This window comes from Peromyscus maniculatus, chromosome 10 (assembly GCF_049852395.1).
Source record: "Peromyscus maniculatus bairdii isolate BWxNUB_F1_BW_parent chromosome 10, HU_Pman_BW_mat_3.1, whole genome shotgun sequence".
Lineage (NCBI taxonomy): Eukaryota > Metazoa > Chordata > Mammalia > Rodentia > Cricetidae > Peromyscus > Peromyscus maniculatus.
Genome location: NC_134861.1, coordinates 45,776,199 through 45,801,068, shown reverse-complemented (window position 1 = coordinate 45,801,068; position 24,870 = coordinate 45,776,199). Strand labels below are relative to the sequence as shown.

Sequence of the window (24,870 nt, the reverse complement as noted above, 5' to 3'; positions counted from 1 at the left end):
CCACATTTCTGAAGCCGAATTGAAAACAATGTATCCTGTAGCAAAATTGGTAAAGACACACCATATACCAGAATATGAAGACAAAAGAGTGAAAGGGGCATAGGGGGATTTCGTTCCAGGTCCCTAAGGAGGATGCTGTCCTCTAATCCATCCTCCAAAAAAGTAGTTTGTCAACAGAGAAAGAAGTAGGCTTGATATACAAAACTTGGTAGTATAGAACACAAGACTTGCACAGATAACTTAAAAAGCCGTGGGTCAGACTGTCCTCACCGGTGTTCTCTTTATCTCAGCATTCTCACTGTTTTCTTTATCTCAGAGTGAATGTGCTGACTGGGTAAGGAAGTTGAGAAGGCCTGAAAGAGCTGTCCCTCAGAACCTATTTATCAACATGTCAAAGGCCACTAGAACCTATTCCCTGCTCTCAGTTCCTCCTTATCCTTCCCTGAAATCCTTCCTCTCTCTCTTCCCCATGTCTTCCCCTTCTTCCTTCAATCCTTTTCCTCTCTATTCTCTAATTTCACTCTGCCTCTCTCACTTTCTTATCTTCCTGTCCCAGCTTACCCTCAATCCCCTTTTCTCTCCTTGCTTCCCTCCTATGTCCTGGATTTCTGATAAGGATTTTCCAATAAGGCAAACCTCTCACAAGGAACAAGGGAGATTGGCAGGCAGACAAATACCTAGGGAGACTGTAAATTAGCCAATATGCCCAGGACAAGAGAGTTGGATGCTTTCCAGCCTACCACCAGGAACATAGAAATGTAGCCATTGTTGAATACAATCCACTTGTCTTGAGAGAAAGTTTAGAATTTTCATATTATTATCAAAGAGAACTACTACCTCAAAACTGACAAAATAGGGAATTAGGCTATATTTTTAGACTATAAACTTTACATCTCAGTTTCCTAGGGAAAAGAAGCTGATGATTTATAGACTACTTATGCACAATGCATCTGCTATAGAGTCCCAAATTAGTTTTAGGCCACTGGAAGCTTCAGTGTTAAATGAAATCTTTAGTTTCTTTAGTCATGTTGTCTGCATACCATTTTAACATTCAGGGTTATAATTGTTTAGATGAATTAAGTCTATGAAATAGAATAATTTTTTTTTCGAGACAGGATTTCTCTGTGTAGCTTTGCGCCTTTCCTGGATCTGGCTCTGTAGACAAGGCTGGCCTCGAACTCACAAAGATCCACCTGCCTCTGCCTCCTGAGTGCTGGGATTAAAGGCATGCACTTATATTTAAGACAACTTTTATAGTGCAGTTCGTACATCGGTTCGCGTCGAAATAGAATAATTTAGTCAAAGCCCCTACTGAATCTAAAAGTACTGTTTATATAACGGGCCATCCCACTGAGGTGATATCATTTCTGGGCAGATTGTCTTGGGCAGGCTGAGCAAGTCAAGTGAAACAAGCCAGGAAGCAGCATTCCTCCATGGCTTCTGCTTCAGTTTCTGCCTTCAGATTTCTGTCTGGTAAGTGTAGCCTGGTACATTTTACACACAAGATACTATATTAAAATGAGTTAACACGATTTATAAGAAAGCCTATTTAGTTTGCTCACCTCGATGTTCCTAAATTCCTTAAATATTGTATTTAGGACACATCTAAAATGGTCATCATTTAAAAATACTTTAGAATGGGAAATTTTTATTATTAAAAATATAGCAAGTAATCATATTGTTGTACAAAATATATTAAAAATATTTATCTGTTATGGTTTTGATGGAGTCCACAGCAGAGAAAAGGGATAATTGGATGCTTTAACCCAAATCAACATATAATGTGTGGGTTTGGGGGTTTGGCTGTACAGGAGGTAAAGAAGTAGGCAGTGGTATCCAACAGTTCTTCAAAGCACATGTCTAAGGATCAGGAAAAAAACATGACATACACAATTAAAATTTGATACTTAAATCTAAATTTACTATGGGTAAATTTATTTGATCGTTCTCAGCTGCATTCATCTTATTCTTTCTGAGGAATTAAAAAAATCTACTTTTGCACTGAGTCAGAGAGAGAGAGAGAGAGAGAGAGAGAGAGAGAGAGAGAGAGAGAGAGAGAGAGAGAGAGAGAGAGAAAGAGAGAGAATAAGTTCAAAAAATTCAGGACAGTTGCTTGATGTAGTACCTGGCCATAAAGATAAAGCAGATACTTTTAATATTTTCTAGTCATGGGGCTTCTTGGGGAGTTACACCAAAGACCACATTATTTTCTTTTTTGACTCAGTGTTAAAACATTTTAAAAGTAGATGCCTGACTAACAGTTGAGACATGAAGAACCTTCTCAGCTCTATCCTCCCTGGGAGGAAAGGAAAATAATCTCAAGTCCAGTGTTCACCCTCTGCCACCAACTCATGGTGACTCTTGGCTGAGAGATCTACATAGAGAGTGGGTCAATGGCAGATAGACCTGAATATGAATTTACAAATCCATTTTAAAAGGCTTTTAGTACATTTTCTGCAGTGCGAATTTAACAGTGCATTTACTATGCCAGGGAGAATGTAGTGTGCAGATTGCATTAGGAGGTTTTACTTTACAGCACACAGTGTCACTCTTGTCACAGGTTTGTTCCCTGACTGATTTTCCTGGAGAAGGTCAGAGCCCTGCATTGCTATGCACCACCGTAGCAGGGTCCTGAATATTTAATCTAGCCACTCTGATGAGAAAGAGCTATGGCAGCAAGTTGGGGGCGGGGAGTGTGTGCAGGAAGGTCATCTTTAAACTAGGTTCAGAGCTGCTTCCTTGGGGTACACTCAAGGACATTCAAAAGGCAGAAGAGGACTGGCAGCCCATTCTTTCTGTGCCTGGTTAAAACTGCAAGTGAGAAAGTGAACTGAAACTAAAAGGATTTCAGGTCTTTCTTCTGTCTATAGCCTAGGCTTTGTACAATTGGAACAACAACAAAAGGATAAAGTTACGAAGAACGGTGGAAGTTTTGATTTGTGCTGGCATAGCTCTCTCCTTCCCAAAGTGTGTGTTCTCTCGTGCCGTGTAATTTGAAAGCTGTGTGTGCTGGCAGCGGTGCTGGTTGTCATAATACGGCGAAAGTAATTATTAGTTGTGGGACTGGACTAGAATGTGGACTGCTGTACTGCTTTTCCTTTTTTTTTTTTTTAATTTTTGGAAATTGCCCTGCCGTATGAGTGAGGTTATAAAAGCTTCAATGAAAAATAGCACAAAAAAGAATTTTTACTGAAGGGACCTATAACTTGGTGAGGATGCTATCACTGAGTAAATGAATTTCTTTGATTACTTAATGTCATTGCATCTAATATTTCTAGGTGTCTCCATGGAATACTTTCTTTTTATGTGTATGAATTTGACATATATGGTGTGTGTGTGTGTGTGTGTGTGTGTGTGTGTGTGTGTGTGTGTGTGTGTTTGTGTGTGTGTATGCAGATGAACATCCTTAAACAGCGAACAGAACCCTGCTCTAATACACTCCACCGCATTCCTTTGGGACAGGGTCTTCTGAACCTGGAGCTAGGCTGCAAGCCAGCAAACCTCATAGATCCCCCTGTCTCCAAACCACACAATGCAGGGGTTATTGGACTTTTTATCCAGGAACTGGGTCTAAACTCAGCCAGAGCTCTCACTTATCTTCTGGCCTGAAGAAAACCCTTAGTGCCAAATAATCAAGAAAACGTCCACCTTAGCTCTATTGTAGTTATTTCTATGAATGATTAGATCAGTTCTTTGATTTCATAGTTGCTATTTTAACTACTTTTATATTTTTTAATTTTAATCCATGCACTTTTTGTCTTGAAAGGAAGCTGCCATCTATTTTTTGATAGTTTAAGGCAATTCAATCTCAAGTCACAAGTAGGGGTGTTGCTATTTCTAACTGATCATGTCAGCACAGCCTTGCAGGGTAGCTGAGTTCTCTTGAGGGGCTCTGTTGATGTTCAGTCTCAAATGCTTTTTTTACAAGTCTGCCTCTGGTGTGACCTTTAACATTGACCTTTCTTTTGAAATTTCAGGATATGCCTTCATATCATGAGAAACCTAACTGTTACCCTTTGCTTGGTAAATAGAAACTTAATAAATCTTGTAAATCAAGTCATCACCTATGTGTAATGTGTTAAGGAGAGCTCAGTCAATTTAGTATTCTAAGTATGCTCTTACTGTTTGCCTATAGATTGATAGATAGATAGATAGATAGATAGATAGATAGATAGATAGATAGATAGATGACACACATATATACATATATATGACTCAGAGATGTACTTTCTATGAGCTTGCTACCTCACAAGAGAATGAAGCACACACTCCCAATGCTCTGCCTTAAAAAAGGAAACAAAAATACCTGGGAGAGTTCACTTTACTCATATTTTTTATCAGCCCAATAGTGTGTGTGCTTATAATACAACAGCAACAGCAGCAAAGACTAATCTTCAAATAATTTGAGTGAAGGATGCAAACAATTTGCTGAATCCTAAGCCTAATTGTTTAGAAACCATTGCCCATTTCAAGCAAAAGTGAAATCTAGGGTTCTCAATTCCCTTGAGTATATTCCATTTGAATAGAATAGGCAGCATCACAGGATGGACATGGCTTGTGACTTCTCTTGAAGTCAAGAGAGCATCTGGAGTGTTTGAAAGCTGCCTCTTGATCAACATTGATGTTAACTGCAAATGAGGCTTCCTTGACTCCTTGGGGTTTGTTTTGAAGTGAAAGGCTGGTGATTCATTACAAGGACTACCCCTCAGACTCTCCATCCTGCAGGTGGCTTTAGGAGGAATATCTGGTGGGTTAAAGGGATTGTTATTGAGCCCTGCTTTTGTGATCTTCAGTTTGCAATGTGACTTTCCATTGACTTTTCATTCCCTGTGGATGGCTGCTATAGGTCACTTTGATCAAAACTGTATGGTTTATAATAACTCAGGACGTAATAAATTAGTACTTTTCCCTACCCTATGTCAAGTACATATATTGAGTATGGGGCCCCAAAATTATTGGAATTTGGACATTTTTAGTTTTTCTGAAATGTCTGAAATAGGTTAAAAATTTTATACAAATATGGAACATTGTTTTAAACCTTCTAGTAATCACATTTGTCAGACTTAGCTTTTTAATTGTATAGTAACATGAATCTCAGTTAAGGTAAACAGTTTGATGCTAACTCAAGTGATAAACTGGAGTCCCAGTTGCTTCCTCTGTATTGTTCAGCAAAGAAGTAAACAAAATTTCCCATGAAGAAAGTAACTCCTGTATATTTCAATGGAGCGTGTTTGAAAACAATGGTTTTGTGCAATAGCATGTCCAGGGAGACATTCAGATCATCAATCTTAACATCTAGATGTGAACTCCTGTAAAATAACCTAGCTCTCCCTCTACTGTTGCACCTGCAGCCTGCCTTCTTTTGAAATTTCTCAGACTGACTCTGAACTTCCTGTCCAGGTCCATATTGCCACCCATCTTTGGGCCGCCAGGAACCATCCCAGGTGGTGGATGGGTCCTGCAGAGGATGTAAGGAGTCGGCAGGGGAAGGAAGTGAGTCAGGCCATGGTGGTCGGGAGAATCTTGCAGCCTGACTGACTAGCAGCCAGAGTGTTTCTTTATTTATACAGAATTTAATAAGCAAAGATATATTCATGATGTTCCAAAATATAGATCATATCATTTTTGGTTTTGGACACATGTTTCTCTTCCTTTTGCTCATCTTTTAGTCATCATTAATAAACTATGACAGAACAGAATTACCATTTTCCTCAAGTTTTGACATCATTCATAAACAGAGTTATCATTCTTACTCATTAACCCCATAACCTGATTTTTAAGAATCTAGAGGCATATGACAGCCTGTTCTCAGGCTGGTAGCTTTGGTTGCTTCAAGAACAGTAGACCAAAACAAAATCTTCAAGCCACCTGGACATTTTGCCATATCCCAAGCAGTGTATTATTAACTCTTAGTGGTCAGAGTGCCCAAGAAAAATCCTCAGGCCAAAGCTGCTGCAGTTATTATTCAAATTCTGGCACAATACAATCAATGTTCATATTTATATCTTTATAGAATTTGTCTATATGTCTGTCCCGGCACTCTGTTGTTCCTTGGTCATGTGGCATTATAGTGACTCTGCATGAGCTAACTTTTCTAAGAGAGGGAGGTCCTAACATCTCATACTTTTATCATCTTTCTACTCCATACTTTGCTCATCAATATGTTTCTGTGTAGGGCAGTTGTATGCCACGTAATTGTCTGAGTGTATAGTGGAAAGAGGCTTATGATCTGAACTGTGGACTACTCCTCTAGCCCACCAAATCTTGTTGACCTTTTTGAGTTTACTTTTTTTTTAATATCTTGTTCCTGTAAAAGTTCAAGAACAGAGCCGGGTGTTGGTGGCACACGCCTTTAATCCCAGCACTCTGGAGGCAGAGCCAGGCAGATCTCTGTGAGTTCGAGGCCAGCCTGGGCTACCAAGTGAGCTCCAGGAAAGACACAAAGCTACACAGAGAAACCCTGTCTCGAAAAAACCAAAAAAAAAAAAAAGTTCAGGAACAGATGTTTCAAAATGTCTGATAGCCTCATGAAGAGGCCTCTGGCTTCTTACGTGTCACAACCTCCAAGGCATAAGGAAAACCTTCAAGTAGATAAGGATATCCCCCTAAAATCTGGGAAGGGGGGATAGTATGTTCAGTACTTTCCTGGGGAAGCTTAGAAGCAGCATTCCTAGGAGAAGAAATAAATGATTCATAAGAAAATTTCCATCAATCCGATATCCTCAAATTGTACAAATATTGAGTGCCCCAAGTATGTAACAGGTGGAGATGAAAACCAAAAGAGACATGGCAGCCATCATGTGGCTCAGCTCTGCTGGGTCTTTGTCAAGCAGCTGTGCTGGCTTTATGACTTCTGCCATTCCATTCAGATATGGCTGTGCCAGCCGGGTGTGGCTCTTTAGCATCCTTTTAGCTTCTATTCTCTATAAGTACAATTCATACAGTTATCTTATACCTGGGGCCCTCTATCAGCAAAGCACATCTCCTTCTAGCTCCAATGACAATACACAAAGCCCTTAAACTGGACTGTGGGTGTGGAGAGTCCCACTGAGGGAGACTCTGCTCTAAATGTGCAAGATCTAATGGCCTGCTTCTCCAACATATATACTATATTATTAATGCATTGACTTCCCTGGGGACATTTATGTGACAACTTTGCTTCCTCCTCCTGAACACAACACAAAAATATACTTCAACCTCATTTTGTAGAAAGTGTTTCACTTCCTTAACCCTCTATGTTTTAGTCTTTTTGAGGGCGGGAGCTTACTTGTTTGATTTTGTTTGAGTTGAAATCTGAACTTGAACTCAGTATTTCTCTGAATCTGTTTATAGGTGAATATTTATCTACACACTCTTGTTTTTAATACTAAGGTGAGGCAGAGTTCTCATCTGTCCCAAAGACTGACTCTTCTTTGGGTGACATTATATTATGGTAGATTCCTTTACATGTGCTTGAGGCCCTACCTAAAATACCTTTTAGAGGGTTTTGTTGATTTTGACCTAGGCATGGTAAAGGGCCCTTCCCTGCCAGCAGGTGCCATTTTGACTCGCTTTGTGCTCACAGAGCTGTCACTGAAGTTGATATGAGCAGTCACAGTGTGTTGGCTTGCTCTTTATTCACTGAAGTAGGTGACTAGTGATGTTTCCAGAATAATAATGGACCTGGCATGGGGGACATTCTTCTCTAATAGACAGCAGCTAGTTTGCTATTTTATCAAGACCCACTTTCAGAGCCTGTGACTTTGCCTCAAGGCTCTGTTCTGTTTCTCCTTGCAGCCCCATGGTGTGCTATTTTCACACTGCACATGTTTAATTTTGTAACTTGTGACAATTGGAAAAGCATAACAATATCCACTCCCACTGAGATACACAGAATACACCGAGATGTATCAGGAGGAGCTGACTTGGGAAGGAAACTACATTGTGATGTGAATCTTCTTGAAATCTTCATGACTCTTCCTGCCTTGAAGAGAAGCCAACAGATTTTGTTTTACATTCTAAAGAGCAATTGGGGGATCACTTAAGTGCATTTATGATTTATTTTATTTGAATTTGGCCTTCTCTGAAAGATCCAGTAAGAAAAAATAACTCTCCAAATGAAATTAATAGAAATACATCTTGAAAGATGCCCATACGTTTAAGCACCCCCCCCCCCTGTAGTTTACTAAGACCAGGAGTTACAGCATAGGATCTTTCATTTATATCACTCTTATCACATGGTGAGCTGGTGAGTGTGATTTGCCTGCAAATTCCATTTAGTTGTAACTCTACTATAAGGAATGTTAGTAGACTCTATACCACATGCCCAAAGTACTGAGTGGTGAACTCTGAACTTCATAAGCTATTGTGCAGTTCTCTCACATTTCTGTGCCAGTGATAGAGGCGTTGGTGAAGTATCTCTGAAACATTTAAGGTCACCTGCTTATTACTGGCCACGGACACATGACTTTATATTATTTTACATAGTGGTAATCCAGATGTGCTGATAATTAATTCATTTATTTTCCAGTTTTTGGGTTCATTTTCTAATTTTCTGACATTAAAATTTATCTTCCTAATTATGTTTTGTATTTTCATGAGAGTAAGATTAAACCACATTATTTTCCTTAAATACCCTCTAGTCATGTCTGCATATAGGCGATATATTATTGCCATCTCTAGAGGAAGGACTTAATTATCTTGGGATCTGGGCTATGAAGTGGAAAGTAAATTATCACAGAAGGTCTATTTTGAGAGTTTCTATACAGAATGATTTGTAGGTGACTGACTGATTGCCCAGTGAAAACGGTGAAGATAAAGGACCTGCAAGGACAATCTAGGTGACCATCCCTTTAATATACCATAACTGGATGTCTTTCCACATAGGAAATGCTATCTAAGCTGTAGTAAGGATTGGATAACAACAAGGAAAATCCATCTGTGGGAAGGATTATGCATAACATAAGCAATACTGAGAGTGGAAGAAGTAGTCTTCTCTATAGAAGAGCTCACCAATTGGGTAGTCAACACCAGATAGTCAGTCCTGAAAACACATACACACACACAAGTAACATTATCCACACTGAGGGCGTTGTACTTAGGAATATATATGTACATATACATATGCATATCTTAATAATAAAAAGAGACCCCATGGATTTGAAAGAGAGCCAGGAGGGATATCCAGGAGGTTTTGGAAGGAGGAAAGGGAAGAAGGAATTGTATGTTATACTCTCAAAAATAAGAGAAATAATGGAAAAATACATTTTAAGTTTTCTGCAAAGTGCTGAAGAATACAATTGCTATGTTTTATGGCTATTCATTCAGAATTCTAAGACAGCACCAGTTTATTTTTCAGAATGGCTCTACCATCTTACAACTCTGTTGTCAATGTGTGAGCCATTAAATTTATCTGCATCCTGCCAACCTTTGTTCTTGTCTCAACTTTTCATCCTAGCTATTCTAATAGAATTATAATTTTATTTTGCATTTCAATTATATTAATGTGGAATATATTCTAACATGCTTAGTATTACCTGTATTGTCTTTCTCGTTGAAAAAAAATCTCTGCATAGTTACTCATATTCAAATTGGGTTTTGTGCTTTTACATTACAAAACTATGAAGTTCTTAATACATTGTAGATAGTAATTTTTGTCAGGAACTTATATGACAAATATTTAATTATGCTGTGTAGCTTGTCTTTTATTCTCTTATGAAAATCTTTGAAAAAGAAAATGTTAAAGTTTGATGTCATCTAATTTCCAGGTTCTCCTTTTAGAAGTCACATATTTGTTGTCAAGTTTAAGACTTCCTTGCCTAGTTAATTTGTCTAGTTACTTTGAACTACTTACTGAAGAGTTTCTTAAGATTCTTTTTGATTAAAACTTTATTATATTTTGTTGTTTTTAGAATCAGAATTGTATTTGCTATACCCGATTGGCCTGGAACTCACTATTTTACCCTGGCTGCCTTTGAATGCAGAATCCCTCTACTTCATATTCCTGAGTGCTTGGATTTAAGGCATGCACCAAGATGACTGGCTTTCTGGAACTTCCATAGCTTTACATTTCATATTTAAGTTTTTGATTCATTGTGAATTAATACTTTTTGCAAGTCACAGGTACATGACCTAAGTCCATTTTGCATATGGATGGTGACTGCTCTGATGTCATTCATCACTCCCTTAAAGGATTACTTTCCTTTGTTGAACAACAAATGCAGCTTTTTCAAAAACCCAGTTGTTCAGAACTGTATGGTTCTGATGGTTTTTCAATTGTACTGGTGTCCATCTCCCCACCAGTCCCACAAGGTAAGGTATGTATGTTTCTTAAAGAAATAGTCCATGTCATCAAAGATAACAAATTTATATTTTACAGTTATTTATAGTATTTCTTGATTTGTGTGTGTGTGTGTGTGTGTGTGTGTGTGTGTGTGTGTGTGTTATTCCTTACTTCTAGGTACATAGTAAAGCTGTGACTCCAAGTGTGATTATCTGAAAGTGGGGGTTTGGAAGTAATTAAGTTTAGAAGGAAAGAGTTTAATCAATAGCATTAGTGTTTTTAAAAGAGAGAAATGTAGGCAGTGAGGACAGAGTCCTTGTGTAACAATTAGTGTCACTGTAAAAACAAGGTAAGCTCGAAACTAGAGCTTGCTATCTGCCCCAACAGTTGGTAGAGTGGGAAGTCTTCATTGCACAAGTCAAGAAGAGAGGCTTTCCAAGATCTGAAGATGAAGGTGCTTTGATCCTTAACCTTCTCATCTCTGCAACAGTCACAAATAAGTGTGTTATTTGTGTCACCTAATCTCCATTGTATTTGTGTTTGAAAACTAGGTGAATACTATATAGGCTCTTTTCTTTTGATGTCCGGAGGTTCTGTAATGATAAATACCATTTCCATAAATATTTAAAAATGAACAAATTAGTTTAAAAAACACCCTTCACTTCAGAGTAAATTTAAGCTTTTTCAATTTAAAGGGTATTCAAAGTAGAACCTTTGGTTTTCTTAATTTCAAAAGAGTCCTATAGCTCTCAATCTTATTTTTAAAGTTTTGATTGACACATATATATTTATAGTATGATGTAATGTGTGTATATAACATTAGGTCATCCAGTTACTATGTATTCATAAGTGATTCTACTTATTTATTCTGATAAAAGTATCTTAAATCTTAGCAATTTTGAAGTAAAAAAGTCAATGCCTTTGTTTATCATGCTATGTAATATAACAGTAAAATATGTTTCCCGTTTATCTGAAGCTTTGTATTTGATCACAATTTTGTGTGCCCCAACCCTCAGCCTTTTGTAACTACAATTATACTTTTTGTGTGTATAAATTTGATACACTTAGATTTTATATAAAGTAGGAACACACAGAATTGGTCTTTCTTTTTCCTCTTTTCCTTACATTAATATACTCCAGATTCATTCACATAGTCAAAAATGAAAAATTTCCTTTTTTTTTAAGGTTAAATAGTTTTCTATTTTATGTGTACCAAATTTTACCCATTTACTTCTTGATGGACACAAGTTCCTTTTGTATCTTTAACATTATAGATTGTGCTAAAGTGACCATATGGGTACCAATTTATTTGGGATGTGTTAATTTCAATTTTTTTTGCATGTAGGTCTAAAAGGGATTTTGACACATGTACAATAGCACATTATGCAGAGAATATCTTCTCTTCAAAAAATAATATTGAAAAACTATATATATTGTACACAACAGTGAAAGTGAGCCCTTATTTTATGATTAAAAATGGGTTAGAGACTAAAATTAAGACCTAGAAATAAAATATTTTAGAAGAAAATTTAGTACTCACTCATAGGTGGATACTAGATGTAAAGCAAAGGATGACTAGACTGCCACTCACCACTCCAGGGAGGCTACCTAGTAAAGAGGACTCTAAGAAAGACACAGGGATCACCCAATGACAGAGAAATGGATGAGATCTACATGAGCAAACTGGACATGAGGGTGGGTGACGAAGGACAAGCATCATGGGGAAAAGAGCTTAGGGGAGTGGGAGATCCCAGCTGGATCAAGAACAGAGAGGGAGAACAAGGAAAGAGATACCATGATAAATAAAGACCCCATGGGAATAGGAAGAAGCAAAGTGCTAGAGAGGTCCCCAGAAATCCACAAAGATACCTCCACAATAGACTACTGGCAATGGTCCAAAATGACCCACTCTGGTGATCAGATGGCTGAACACCCTAACTGTCTGTCGTGGCAGAACTCTCATCTAATGACTGATGGAAGCAGATGCAGAGTTCCACGGCCAGGCCCCAGGTGAAGCTCCAGGAGTCCAACTGGCGAGAGAGAGGAGGAATTATATGAGCAAGAGATATTGAGACCATGATTGAGAAAAGCATAGGGACAAATAGCCAAACTACTGGAAACACATGAACTATGAACCAATACCTGAGGAGCCCCCAACCAGATCAGGCCCTCTGGATAAGTGAGACAGTCGATTAGCTTGAACTGTTTGGGAGGCCCCCAGGCAGTGGGTCTGGGACCTGTCCTCAGTGAATGAGCTGGCTTTTTGGAACCTAGGGCCTATGCTGGGACACTTTGCTCAGCCTAGGTGAAGGGAGGAGGGGACTAGACCTGCCTCAACTGAATCTACCAGGCTGAGTTGAATCCCCAGGGGAGTCCTTGCCTTGGAGGAGGTGGGAATGGGGGGTGGATTGGGGATGGGTGGGGATGGGGGTGAGAGGAGGGAGGACAGGGGGATCTGTGGCTAATATGTAAAATTAAATTAATTACAAATTTTAAAAAAAGAAAAAAATTAAAAAAAGAAAAATGGTAGGACTTTGGTTTGGGTGATGATTTTTTATATAAAAACTCAAAATTGAAGATAACAAAAGGAAAAAAGTATATCAAACTCAAAAGTATTGGCAAAGCAAAAGAAACAGTTATGAGGAGAGAAAGGAAGCTCATGGGTTGGGAGAAATATGCACATCTGATAAGAGACTGCTATGCCTCAGTGCAGGAAATTTGTATATCACAAGAACAAGAAAACATTCCAATTAAAATTGAGAAAGGCACTTGAGTAGACATTTCTTGAAAAAGACCAACATATGATCCAACAGTCTATGAAAAGTTGCTCAGCATCATTAGTCAACAAGAAAATATAAATTGGAATCACATAAGTTCTATTGCACAATTGTTAGAATGACTATAATCAAAATGAAAGACAATAAATATTGATGAGGATGTCGAGGAAAGGGAACACTAATGGGGATTTTAGGGAAAAAAGTATGGAATTTCCTCAAAAGTTGAAAGTCAAATAACCATGCTAATTTTAATTTTACACCATAGCTTTTCAGCAGTTCATTGAATATCCCCACTAATTATATAATCCCAGTCAAGTCACCATTAATTCTCCCATTTTGATGGCCTATGTCAATGTACCAAACCCTATTGATTCTGTTTCCTTGTATATACAGAAACAAACTACCTTTATTTCCACTGCAGGCCATGCATGCCTCCATCATTTCTCTCCTGGACCACTGTGCTTCCTCCTCACAGGTATTCTTTCATCTCCTCTAGCTCCATTGCATGGCATCTTTACTTAGCAGACAGATGAGACAACTTTCCTTTCCAGGGACTGGCTTGAAGCATGGATGTCCTTGTTCTACCCTAGCAAACATGCCTTAGGAGCCTCCCCTGGGTTAGTGTACTTCAGCAAACACATGTGTCTTGCTATCCGTTAAGGATGCTGGTCTCAGGCCCAGCTTAGGTGCCCTGCACTAAAGCTGTTCTCTCTACCTCATATGCCCTTGATAGTTCATGATTGACTCACTCTGGTATTTTATACACTAGGATCCCTTTCTTAAATTATGTCTTTCCTATTTAGCCTACTCATTTTTTCCCTGCTACTCTAGTTTAGAAGTTAACCATATGTGATATATTCTTGTTTAGCATTCGATTATATCTTCCTCTCTGTACTGAGATATAGGTAGCATATGAGCAATGTCTTTCCCTTTCTCACCAATGTGTCCCCAGTGCATGGAACCATGCCTGGCACATAAAAAAAATGCTCACTATGAACCCACTAGAGAAATGCATAAAAGTACTGTGCTTAATATCACCTGTAGTGCATCCTATTTCACCCTTACAGCTAAAGAATAACACACATAAATATTAATTTCACAGACAAAATAGTGAGACTTTACATCATTATTCATTTATATATTATGTAACGTATATTTATCTTTTGTGTACCAAATACTTTCAAAGATGCCTTAGGTATAGAAGATAAAAGTTAAAAGCATTTTGATAACCTGTGTGCATATATATATCTTTATTTTATACCTGGAAAGTGTGCGTCTTCATTAACCCATTTCAATAGGTACATCACTGAGGCTGTGGATATTGATTAGAGCACTGAAGAGGGGACAAGTTACCACTAAATACCTTAAGCCTGGGATTTCACTACATGTCTTTTTCTTATTATTATTGTATAAGAACATCACTTCATGCTTAGCATTGGTGAAAAATGCTAGTTCCAAATAGAACTCTTAAGTGTGTCAAAAATGGGGCTAGAGGGCCTTTTAAAATAAGGAGTTTGAATTTCCTTTATGTACTGAATATCACAGAGACAGTCTTTATATTTATACAGAGCCAGTAAAGACAAACAAAAGCCCTGAGAGTATTAATTAAGAATGTAAAGCAACCAAGAAACTGCCCAAAGCCCTGAAGAATTCTGAAATAACGACACTTTCTAAGATACAAGCATCTGCTCCTCAGGCATTTATAACAAACTGCCTGTGCAGTGGCACTCTCGGTACAAAAGTGGCCTGTGCAAATAGCAGGTCCTTGGGGTTGCTCTCCAAACTTAAATCAGTCTATAGGGAAATAAGTTGCATTTGCCTTTTAAGAAGACACCAAGGCAGTTCCTGCTTTTAGCACGATGCAGCAAGTTAATTTGGGGGCTCTGTCGCCCCAAAGTACAGAGCTTCACAACTGCGGCTTCCAGGTTACTGTGCTGGAAAGCAGATAATGGTTTCTTCTGATTCCCAAATAACCTGAGTCTGGACAGTGCAGAAATAATAGTGTTTTGGGTGTCAGGTCATTTTCTACCTTAGAGCCTGCGTGCTTGAATATATCTCTGTGGCAGAGCGATATTGCTTCATTCCTCTGGTAAATCCTCAACTCTGCTGAGAGTCACATTCAGCTTCTCCAAAGAGCACCCCCCCGCCCAAATCTAAGCTCTCTGAATATGATCCCACTGTGTGGGGGAAACATCTGAGTTCTTGTCTCGAACAGTCTCTTTCCAACCTCTCTTTTATCATTTAGAAGCCTTTTGGACACCCCTGGACCCCGAGATTCTTCCCCAGCAGGCCTGATTGTTTAGCAGGATCTCTTATTGGTGTCCAAAGGGCTCCAGCCCCACTGACCTGTCATCTGTCTGCTCACCTGCTTACATGCTGATTCATTGATGAGCTGGCAATGCAGGCCCCGCCTCCCTCGGCATGGTCGGTGAGGTTGCAATTGCTTCAGGAGAGAGGATGCCGAGATGCACCATAGCTGGGTTACTACGAGTGTAAAGCAGCAGCCTATCTGTTGCCACAGAAGAACTTGGTGACCGTCCTGAGAGGCAGCGCTTCCTAGTGCCCCGTTACTCTTGCGTCTGCACTGGCTGCTGTACCTTCTGACCCAGGCACTCACAGCTAATTCCCCAGGAGTTGTAAGGCAGCTCGATACATAAACTGAGACAGAAGTTTCCCCTCAGAAGCCGCCTCTTTTTTTTTTTTTTTTTTTCTTTTCTTTTCTATTGGCAAAGACTTCTGACACTCCTCAGAGGAATACCTTGTTGCTTAAGATGAGTGGCTGTAGGAAACGGTGTAAACGTGAAATATTGAAATTTGCCCAGTACCTTCTCAGGCTATTAACAGGTTCTCTTCATACAGGTAATGACTTTTTTTTTTTTTTTAAATCAAAGCTGGCAGAGCTTGGTAACGGAGTTGAACCGGAGTAGAAAAGGCTCACTATTTCTTTGTTGTGATTTTTTTTTTTCTAGTGCTGTCAATAAAATGCTGTCTCCTTTGCTGAGGTTCCTTCTGCTAAAGACATGTGCCGCGCAGCTCTGGTTTGGGGGTGGGGGTAGAACTGGATTGTGTGAATGTATCTTTTATGTCCTCACGTCAGCACCACCGTTAGCGGTGCCTCAGTCTAAGGAAGCAGCGTCTGTGATTAAAAAGAAAGAAAGAAAGAAAAAAAGGCACAGTTGTGTGAGGGGTAGTCCCCTCCCTGCTGCTCACTGCAGTTTACGGGAAGAGCATAAAAGCTGCCCTTCCTTCAAGCAGTTAAAGATTTTCTAGAACTCTTTGATCGCTATAATCCTTAGATTGTTTGCAGTATTTGATCTTGGTGCATGGCAGTGAAAGAGTTAAGGACATCTCTTTGAGAATTCTGAGTTCCTTGCAGAATGTGAGCAAAATGTGCGAACAGCTAAAGAGTAAGGTGCTCAGGAGAGCTTTGATGTCTGTATCATTGTGGGACATTTCAATGTTTAAACATGGACATAATTCCAATAGAAACTCTTAGTTTTCTATCTAAATGCTGGTGGCAAGAAAATATTTTCAAGATGTTATAAAATGATGAGACCAAACCAGTAGCTTTTCTACCCATGAAATTCTTGAGTGCTGTCATTAACTTAGAAGCAGGCAGGACCAAAATTAGTCCCCGCTGACGACAGATATTGTTAATGGACCATCAAATTTATGAGTAAACAAAGCTGTGTTAATATAATATTACACCTGGGGTCCAGCCATCGGGAACTATTGGAGTTTAGTGTTTTTCTAAATCTGAATAATGAAGGAAAACAGATAAAGAAGCACAGATAGCTTTATATAAGGTTCAGAGGTGAATTTGAGCCATATTTTATCCAGGGAAGACAGATGTGGTATGTTTGGTAACACACCTGCTTATGTGATGGCATGGGCTGTATGAATTATTAGAGGACTATTCTGACAGAATAACTGGAAATCAGAGAGTACTACTAAATGTTCTTGGATATTAAGAAGTTTCTTAATGTCCTAATGTTCACATCTGATCAATACCCATGTGCTGATTCTAAATAGTGCACAATATGCTGAATTTCAATTACTTAAGAAATAATGATTGAAAGCCTGTACCTAACTTTTCCACCTTGGAGGTTTGTTGTATTTCTATGTAGTCTTCACATTTATAGTGTAAATAGCTTTTTGGGGGGTCAATACGACCTTATTGGTACTTATTCCTTTGCTCTATACTTTCTGCTAAGGCAGTGTGTCTGTCATTTAGCAAACCATGGCTTGGTCACTAGTGCTCAGTACATAATCTTTGCATGAGACTAGAGAATTTGTATACAAAAGGAAGCTCCCCATGTGGCTCAGTAGCTGTTTCTTCTTTGAGAGCAGAAGCTGACTCGTACCTTGTTTGTTTATTCTGTTTGTATAACAGTTTTCTTGAACTTCTGTTTTCAAAGACCTTTAGGGAGATGACAATAGTTGTGAAGTGATAAAGCCTAAGTATTAATGCTAAATACAGTCAGCATACAGGTTATCTAGTGACAATGTAGGAAGCTAGTATAGAAGCGGTATTTTAAAACTTACTCGTCACACATTTTGAAATCAGTGTAGGTGGCAGAAGTTTCCTTGTTCTGAAGCACAGGTGGCCATGCATCTTTGCATTTTGTGAAATAGAAGCCCAAGGTTATTATCAAGCAGTAAGATAGATTGACGTTCTCAAAAATGTGCTTATTTATGGCAATTTTGGTCTTGTTAATTTGTTTTCTTTTCAGGCATAATAAGGAATTTGAAATCCAGCTGGATTCTTCATAAATGTTCAGAATTCTGCTCACAAAGGCCAATGTATGCATTTACTAGTAGCTGTGATAATATTCTCTGTTCATATTGCAGATTCTAATGTAAAATTCATTAGAACACTTTTGGGTCCCTGAGCTAGCAATTAATGAAGAAGTAGAATGTGGGGTTGAATCAGTTTTAAAAATTTGCTTTAAGGTTAGATGTGCAAAAAGTTGCTAATTGCATCCTGAACAATCAGCGTGTGTCTTTGTAGTTATCAAAATTTTAAAACGATATGAACATTCATTGGCTGGCCTTTTGCTTTTGATCATCAAACCTCTTATCCTTAGTTCTCTTGATGTTATCCAAGGAAGTAGTAATATTCTTTTTACATTTAAGTAAGTTAATTCTGAAACACCAAGTTTGTATTTTTTGGTAGTTGCTTCTCATTTGTTACCAAATATATACAGAAAATCATTGCAAAGATATATAAACAAGAATGACTTTTTGATGTGCCTTATTAGTGATATCACCAGTGAGAGGGAAACAATTTCCTTAGCTGACAACTTTTCATCTAAGTTTGACAGTGTCTAGGATTATGTACATATGAATAAATAAATTAATGATTTTTATAAAATGGTTCTATGTAAAAGAATGCAAATTCAAATGTGAATTTTTTTTTCAGTCATGATAATAATTATGGGTGGTGGTGGCTCTCTTCTTTAATCCCAGAACTCCGGAGGCAGAGGCAGGCTGATCTCTGTGATTTGAGGCCAGCCTGGTTGGTCTACAGACTGAGCTCCAGGATAGCCAGGTCTATACAGAGAAACCCTGTCTCAAAAAAACCAAAAACCCAAACCAACCAACCAAACAAACAAACAAACAAATCCTCATTTTCCAAAATCTTTTAAAATATATTCTTTTTCATTTTAAATCACTTCTAAAATACTGGATTTTTAACTCATCAGGCTGCAACATGAGCAAAGTGAATCCCAGTCTAGGCTGAGTTAAAAATGAGACCTTAATCCAAAACAAAATATACATAAAAGAGTATTATCAAAGCACATATGTTGGCTTTTTTGAAAATATAAAAACTTTAAGAGATCCTTTGTTATAAGTTATAAATTATAGAAATTGGTGCATACGAAATACAAGTTAATGGTTTCCAAGATAGAATATCAAGGTTTAATGCATGGTCAATTATCTTATTTCTTCTCAATTTTATACTTGCTTCTTGATATACTAAATCAGGTTTAATTCTAGATGTGGCTTCTGCTACATTACATATCTCACTACATCCAAGTGAATGGAGATGGGTTATAAAAATCTCTAGTCATTTGATTCTTCTATCAGTGGGTAACTTGTGTATCAGCACTCTATTTTATAAATGTTTATGCCATTACAGGAATGGGCGACGATAATGTAGACATCGAGTTTTGAACTGCTTCTCCTTTTGTTTTTTTGTTTTTTTTTTTTTTTAATCATGTGGGGTAGTTTTTTTGTAATGGTTTTTATGTTAAGGTTATTTTGACATTATTCAAAAATTCTTTATATCATGTATTTGAAAAAGCAAGCCCTAGACACATTTTCCTATTAGGAACAATTCCCTAAGCATATGTTTGAGGTAGATATTGCCTGGAGCTTTGCTGCAGGCCTCAGGTCTACAAGCTATATGTGGGTTAAAGTTCAGTCCTTCACTTAAGGGAAGCCAAAACAATTTAAAAAGAAGAATTCTACTAAGCTTTGAGTTCTTGCTTAACTAATGTATTGAAGTATTTCAGACTAAATGAAATTAGATTTTTTTCTCTTCTTTTTTTTAATTTTATTTTTTTAATTTTATAATTTGATTCAATTTTACATATCAGTGACGGATTTCCCTGTCCTTCCTCCTCCCGCTCCCCCCAATCCCTGCCCTCCACTCAGCCCACCCCATGAGCTGGCTGTTTGGAACCTGGGGCTTATGCAGGGACACTTTGCTCAACCTGGGAGGCAGGGACTGGTCCTACCTGGACTGAATCTACTAGGTTGAGCTGAATCCCCAGGGGAGTCCTTGCCCTGGAGAAAATTAGATTTTTAAAAGCTGAGGCAAGAATCCATCCAATCACATACAGAACTTTAGCCTAGGGTGGGGGGTGAGTGAGAACAGAAGTAGAAAGAGGGGATAGACCCATAGACACAGACAGAAGGCACCTTTGTCCATCAAATTTAAATAAGAAACTTTTAAGCCTTACATAACTTTTAAGCCCCTGAGTTCTTGTGGATCAAGCCTTCACTAAGCTAATCATGTACAGGTCTCAATGCTTTAATGTTACATTTAAAATCATGAACAGAAAATAAGAGCTATTAACAAAACCTGAGAAATGACAAAATTACTTTCTGACCATGTAGCCATATTTTTTTCTATCCTCTTCCCCCCACTTCAGAATCATGAATTATAGGATCATTTGTCCCATTCCCCAGCTTTCTGAATCTCCTCTCTCCTCCATCTGAAGACATCGTATAGTTAAAAATTGACAAACATCAAAACCTATTCTGACAACAAAGATAGAGCTTTCTATTTTCCAGATCAGGTAGCCCTGGTAGTGAAATATGCAATTGACAATCTCTTGATCTGTCAGTTTTGAAATTCATATTATTCACTATTTTCCTTTCTTTTAAATTAATCTCTTTTAATTTTTGGTTAAATTTCTCATATCATATGCCAACTCTCCATTATTTAAATGCAACAAAATGGCACCATTGTTTTTATCATTATCAATGTATTATTATTTATTATAATTTTTTTCTGCATGGATGTGTGTTGCTGTGTGTTCTTCCTGCTGTTGAATCTTGATCTTATGTAAGAAATCACAATGGTGTTTATATTCGACCTTCAGCGAGTGTATGGAATTTTGTTCCTTTTTCTAGGAAGAGTTTACATTTTAAACTTTATGAAAAGAATTTTCTCCTTAGTAACTTCTCCTGCAGGAATTACTGGTAATGAGGGAATGGGGCTTTTGCTCAGGCTTTTGCAAGTCTTCCTTGCAGTCAGTCTGATTGTGGCATCCTTGATCCTGGAAGACACATCAGCTGTGAGTTTAGGTTACTGCTGGCTCTTTAATTTCACAAGGAAATCTTCATGTTAGTGCGATCTTTCTCTTTGTATTTGCTTGTCTTTTTTCCTGTAATTAGGATATCAGGTACACCTGGAGGGCTTAGGTACTCTTCTTTATAGATGGAAGACTGATTCTATCACCATGACAATTTCAGAGTGGTGGGAAGTCTGACCTCATAGTCTTAGACATGATTAATTTAAAACTCTTTTGTGGACTAATTGACTAAATTAATCAATACATCCCAGTAGGTCTAAAGGGAAGAACTAAATACTCATAAGAAGAGGTCCTTTTGCCACTCCTGCTTAAAGTAACCAGAGGTCCCATGTTACTAATGTCTGAAATGCATTCCAGGGCATAATTTACATACAGGGAGAAGCACTCAGGATCTACAATACAGGAAGAGACCATCAAGCTCATGTGTAGCCACCACCATAATGTGTATCAGTTATGTTTCCAGCTGGAGAGAGATCCTACACTCTGGAAAGAGATTTTATAAAGTGACTTTAAATATGGGCAGGATATAAAGAACTGATCAAGACAGCACCTTCTCTGTAAAGGGAAAGTGCAGAGAATTGTTAAGTAGGAGCTGAAATCTGAACAGGGATACCCCTGACCTATAAGGACAAGCTAGGCAGGAAATAGTCCAGTATTAGTCTCTGTTTCTTCCAGCCTCCAAATGTTCCAGCTGACTCTGTGTGTTATCAGCTTCCTGTTACTGGAACAGATAACTAAGGCAATAACTTTAAAGAAAGTTTGAATTTGGCTCACCACTTTGAAGGTTTTGCTCTTTGCGGTGTTGGTCTCCTCTATTCAGTATCTATAGAAAAGCAGAACTTTATGGCACACACACACACACAAAAAAAAAGGTGGCACACCAAAATTCCTCCACTTATTTCTGGGAAAAGGGAGAGAGAAGAAGAAGACGGGACTGGGGTCTCATTTTCTCCTCCAAGGTCATACCAGTAACAAACGGGCATTTGAGAGATTCCAGTTCCACACTGTAAAATTCCTACATCACTGACACTTGTGGAAAGATACTCTAAGCAAGAAAAATATATTCCTGTCTGTATTAATTTACCTTCACTCAGAATCCCACAGCAATTTTCTTTGCTTAACATGACTTAACAGTGGTCATCTTTTTCCCCCTCCAAAGAGATAGTGCAAGGATCATAAGCAAGCTGATTATACCCCTGGAAACTCATAAGATACCTGTATATCAACCACATCCTCTACTATCATTGTTTATCTTTTATTTGGACCCAAACGGATTCTGTTTTCAGAGAGGATATTACTGTAATCAGTCAAACTCAGTGATGCCAAAAGATAACATGATGTGTGTTTTGTAGCAGATGGTATCACAACACTGTGGGATTGAAGTATGGTTTGTTTCTGCTGTGCAAATGTATGAGATTTCCTTGCTAATATATATTTTAATCCAAATTATTCTGTCAGCAGTGGGATCTATTTGTGAGCTCATGAGTAGTAGGTATCTAATTCTGAGGAGCTGCCCTTTATTGTAGAAGAAAGCAAAGTCCAGTTAACCACAGTAGAATTTATCAGCACTGATATTATTTTTACAGTAGATGCTAGATGCTTTTTCAAGCCAATAGTTTGATCAAGATTTACAGAGTATCTCTCTCATAACACCCCTTTTTTCTGCCTAATAGAAATCTTTTAGTAAGATAAAAGTCTTTCAAGATGTTCTTTTTTGGAGACTGGTGTTCTCTTTGTGTTTTTAAAGGACAGTGGTAAGCCGGGCGGTGGTGGTGCACGCCTTTAATCTCAGCACTCAGGAGGCAAGAGGCAGGCGGATCTTTGTGAGTTCGAGGCCAGCCTGGGATACCAAGTGAGTTCCAGGAAAGGCACAAAGCTACACAGAGAAACCCTGTCTCGAAAAACCAAAAAAATAAATAAATAAATAAATAAAAAATAAAATAAATAAATAAATAAATAAACAAATAAATAAATAAATAAAGGACAGTGGTTACAGTGATCAGCTACTGATCAGCATTTAGCAATACCTGGGGAGAGTCAGACCTTTGTTAATGTTTAACTTCAGAGAGAACAAGCCAAAGGAGAGGTGAGTAAATGACTGTGATTATGGGAAGAAGATTGTGCTAAGGTTTAGGGGAGACATCCCATCAGAAGGGGTCCATCACTTGTTCCCTTTATGTCTGGTTTAATATTAGTTCTCTTTCTCTTCTGTTTTTAATTATAGTCTTTAAAATATATTTATGTATTGGTGTGTGTGTGTGTGTGTGTGTGTGTGTGTGTGTGTGTGTGTGTGTGAATGTGGCCATGAACCTGCCACAGCTCATATGCAGAAGTCAGAGGACAGTTCTCTGTAGTCAGTTCTCACCTTCCACCTTGAAGTTGACCTTTCCTGTAGTTTTCAGCTGCTGCACTGTGTATTGCATACTTGCTGGCTGACAAGTTTCTGGGTGGTCCCTTTGTCTCTGTCTGTCATTTCATTACAGGAATACAGGTATACACCAGCATATCTGGCTTTTCACATGGATTCTGGGAATAGAGGTTAGGTGTGTGGGGTCAGGGTTTTCATCCAGTAAGTTTTCCCTTAAAGTTTTATCATAGTCTTAATGACAAGAATATGTTTTATTATGATAGAAAAATGTGTTTCAGGAGAGCTACTCTCTGATAAACCGTTAACTGCTGTAGGGTATCAGGACACACAGTGGAAAGATGAGCAGCCTTGGAGTCGGGTTCTAGCTTGGTCCTTGATCACACAGCTGTGATATTACACTTCTTCTGTAAGCAGAGGCACCTCAGGGACAGAACAAGATATCCTGTGCATATTTCTGTGCCAGACAACATTCAACAAGCACTTACTCTTCTCATTATTATTAATTTAGCACTTATAGATTATCCTGTTTACTTTATTCAAATTAAATATTCAGGAATAAAAATTGAATACTTAATCATGATTTTGCTCCTAGTAATTTGGAATAAACACAAAAGTTCTATAAATGACAGCAATTTTTAAACTCCTTGGCTTTTTTATTTTAGTAGTAACTATTATCTCCATTCAGTCATTTAAGCAACACATATTAAATGCGCATTGAGAGCTGAGTCTTATGTCTTTGGGAGCTAGTTTATTCATGGTTCCCAACTGCCCTGCTTTGCCTTGCGAATACAGTAAGTAAGGGGCGGTTAATGGGGCAGTTAACTGGCGGTTAGTCCTGCAACATTTGCTATGCCTTCACAAGACAGAAGAGTGCTTTATCTTGTGGTTTTCACCAAGGATAGTCAAGGACAGTGGAGAGCCAACAACAGGAGGAAAAGGGTGATGAGAAATACATCAAACCAAGATGATGAGAAAGCAGTCTGAAGAAGAATCAGTGGCATTATTTGTAGGTAAAGGATTCCCACATGATCAGATTGCTATACATACTCCCAGCCAAGCCCACCTAGGGATGCTATTCTTTAGTCAGAGAGAAACTGTGGCAGTTTTTGAATGGTCAGGTAGTGAAGGTCACATTTCATCAGACAGACACCTGCTCAAAGCTCATTTATTTTCTCCTGGAAGATATTATCCTCTCCTTCACTCTGTAGAATTTGCTGATTTAATTCCTTTTTGAGCTCTTATAGTACAAGTCCTTACCATATGATTCTGCATTTAATTACTCATCAACACTGCTTTATTGAACAGAGTCAGGTGTTCATGTCAGAGCTCAAGGAATTTGGCATCTTCTAAGAGACAGACATACAATGTAATTCCTCTTCTCCAATATAGCATCGTGTTTACTGTGTAGTAATGATGAAAACATATATACCAGTTCTTTTTGGTGTTAGGGAGGATACCATAGTAAATATTATGTGTTTGTATAATTTAATGTGGCCATTTCTGATTCACATTATTGAATGGAAGCCACACCACTGAGTATTTTGCATGGAATATAGTCCAAGCTGTGAAATTCTAGGATGTGCTGGACCTGAGATATAAAATTAGATTTGTCTGGATTCAAAATATGTGTTTCACTAT

General features: G+C 38.2%; 1 protein-coding gene across 2 annotated transcripts in view; it reads left to right on the top strand.

Annotated features, from left to right (window-relative positions):
- The window catches only part of Kcnip4 (potassium voltage-gated channel interacting protein 4), a 1,069,170-nt gene that overhangs the window by 203,051 nt on the left and 841,249 nt on the right, over positions 1–24,870 (top strand). Inside the window, exon 1 of one of the 2 annotated variants that reach the window (XM_006976100.4) lies at positions 15,462–15,897. The exons of the other annotated variant lie outside the window; for it this stretch is intronic. Coding sequence (XP_006976162.1) covers positions 15,810–15,897 — 88 coding nt within the window. The 5' untranslated portion in view covers positions 15,462–15,809. Of the gene's footprint in view, positions 1–15,461; positions 15,898–24,870 lie in introns of those variants that run through there. 2 annotated transcript variants of the gene reach the window in all.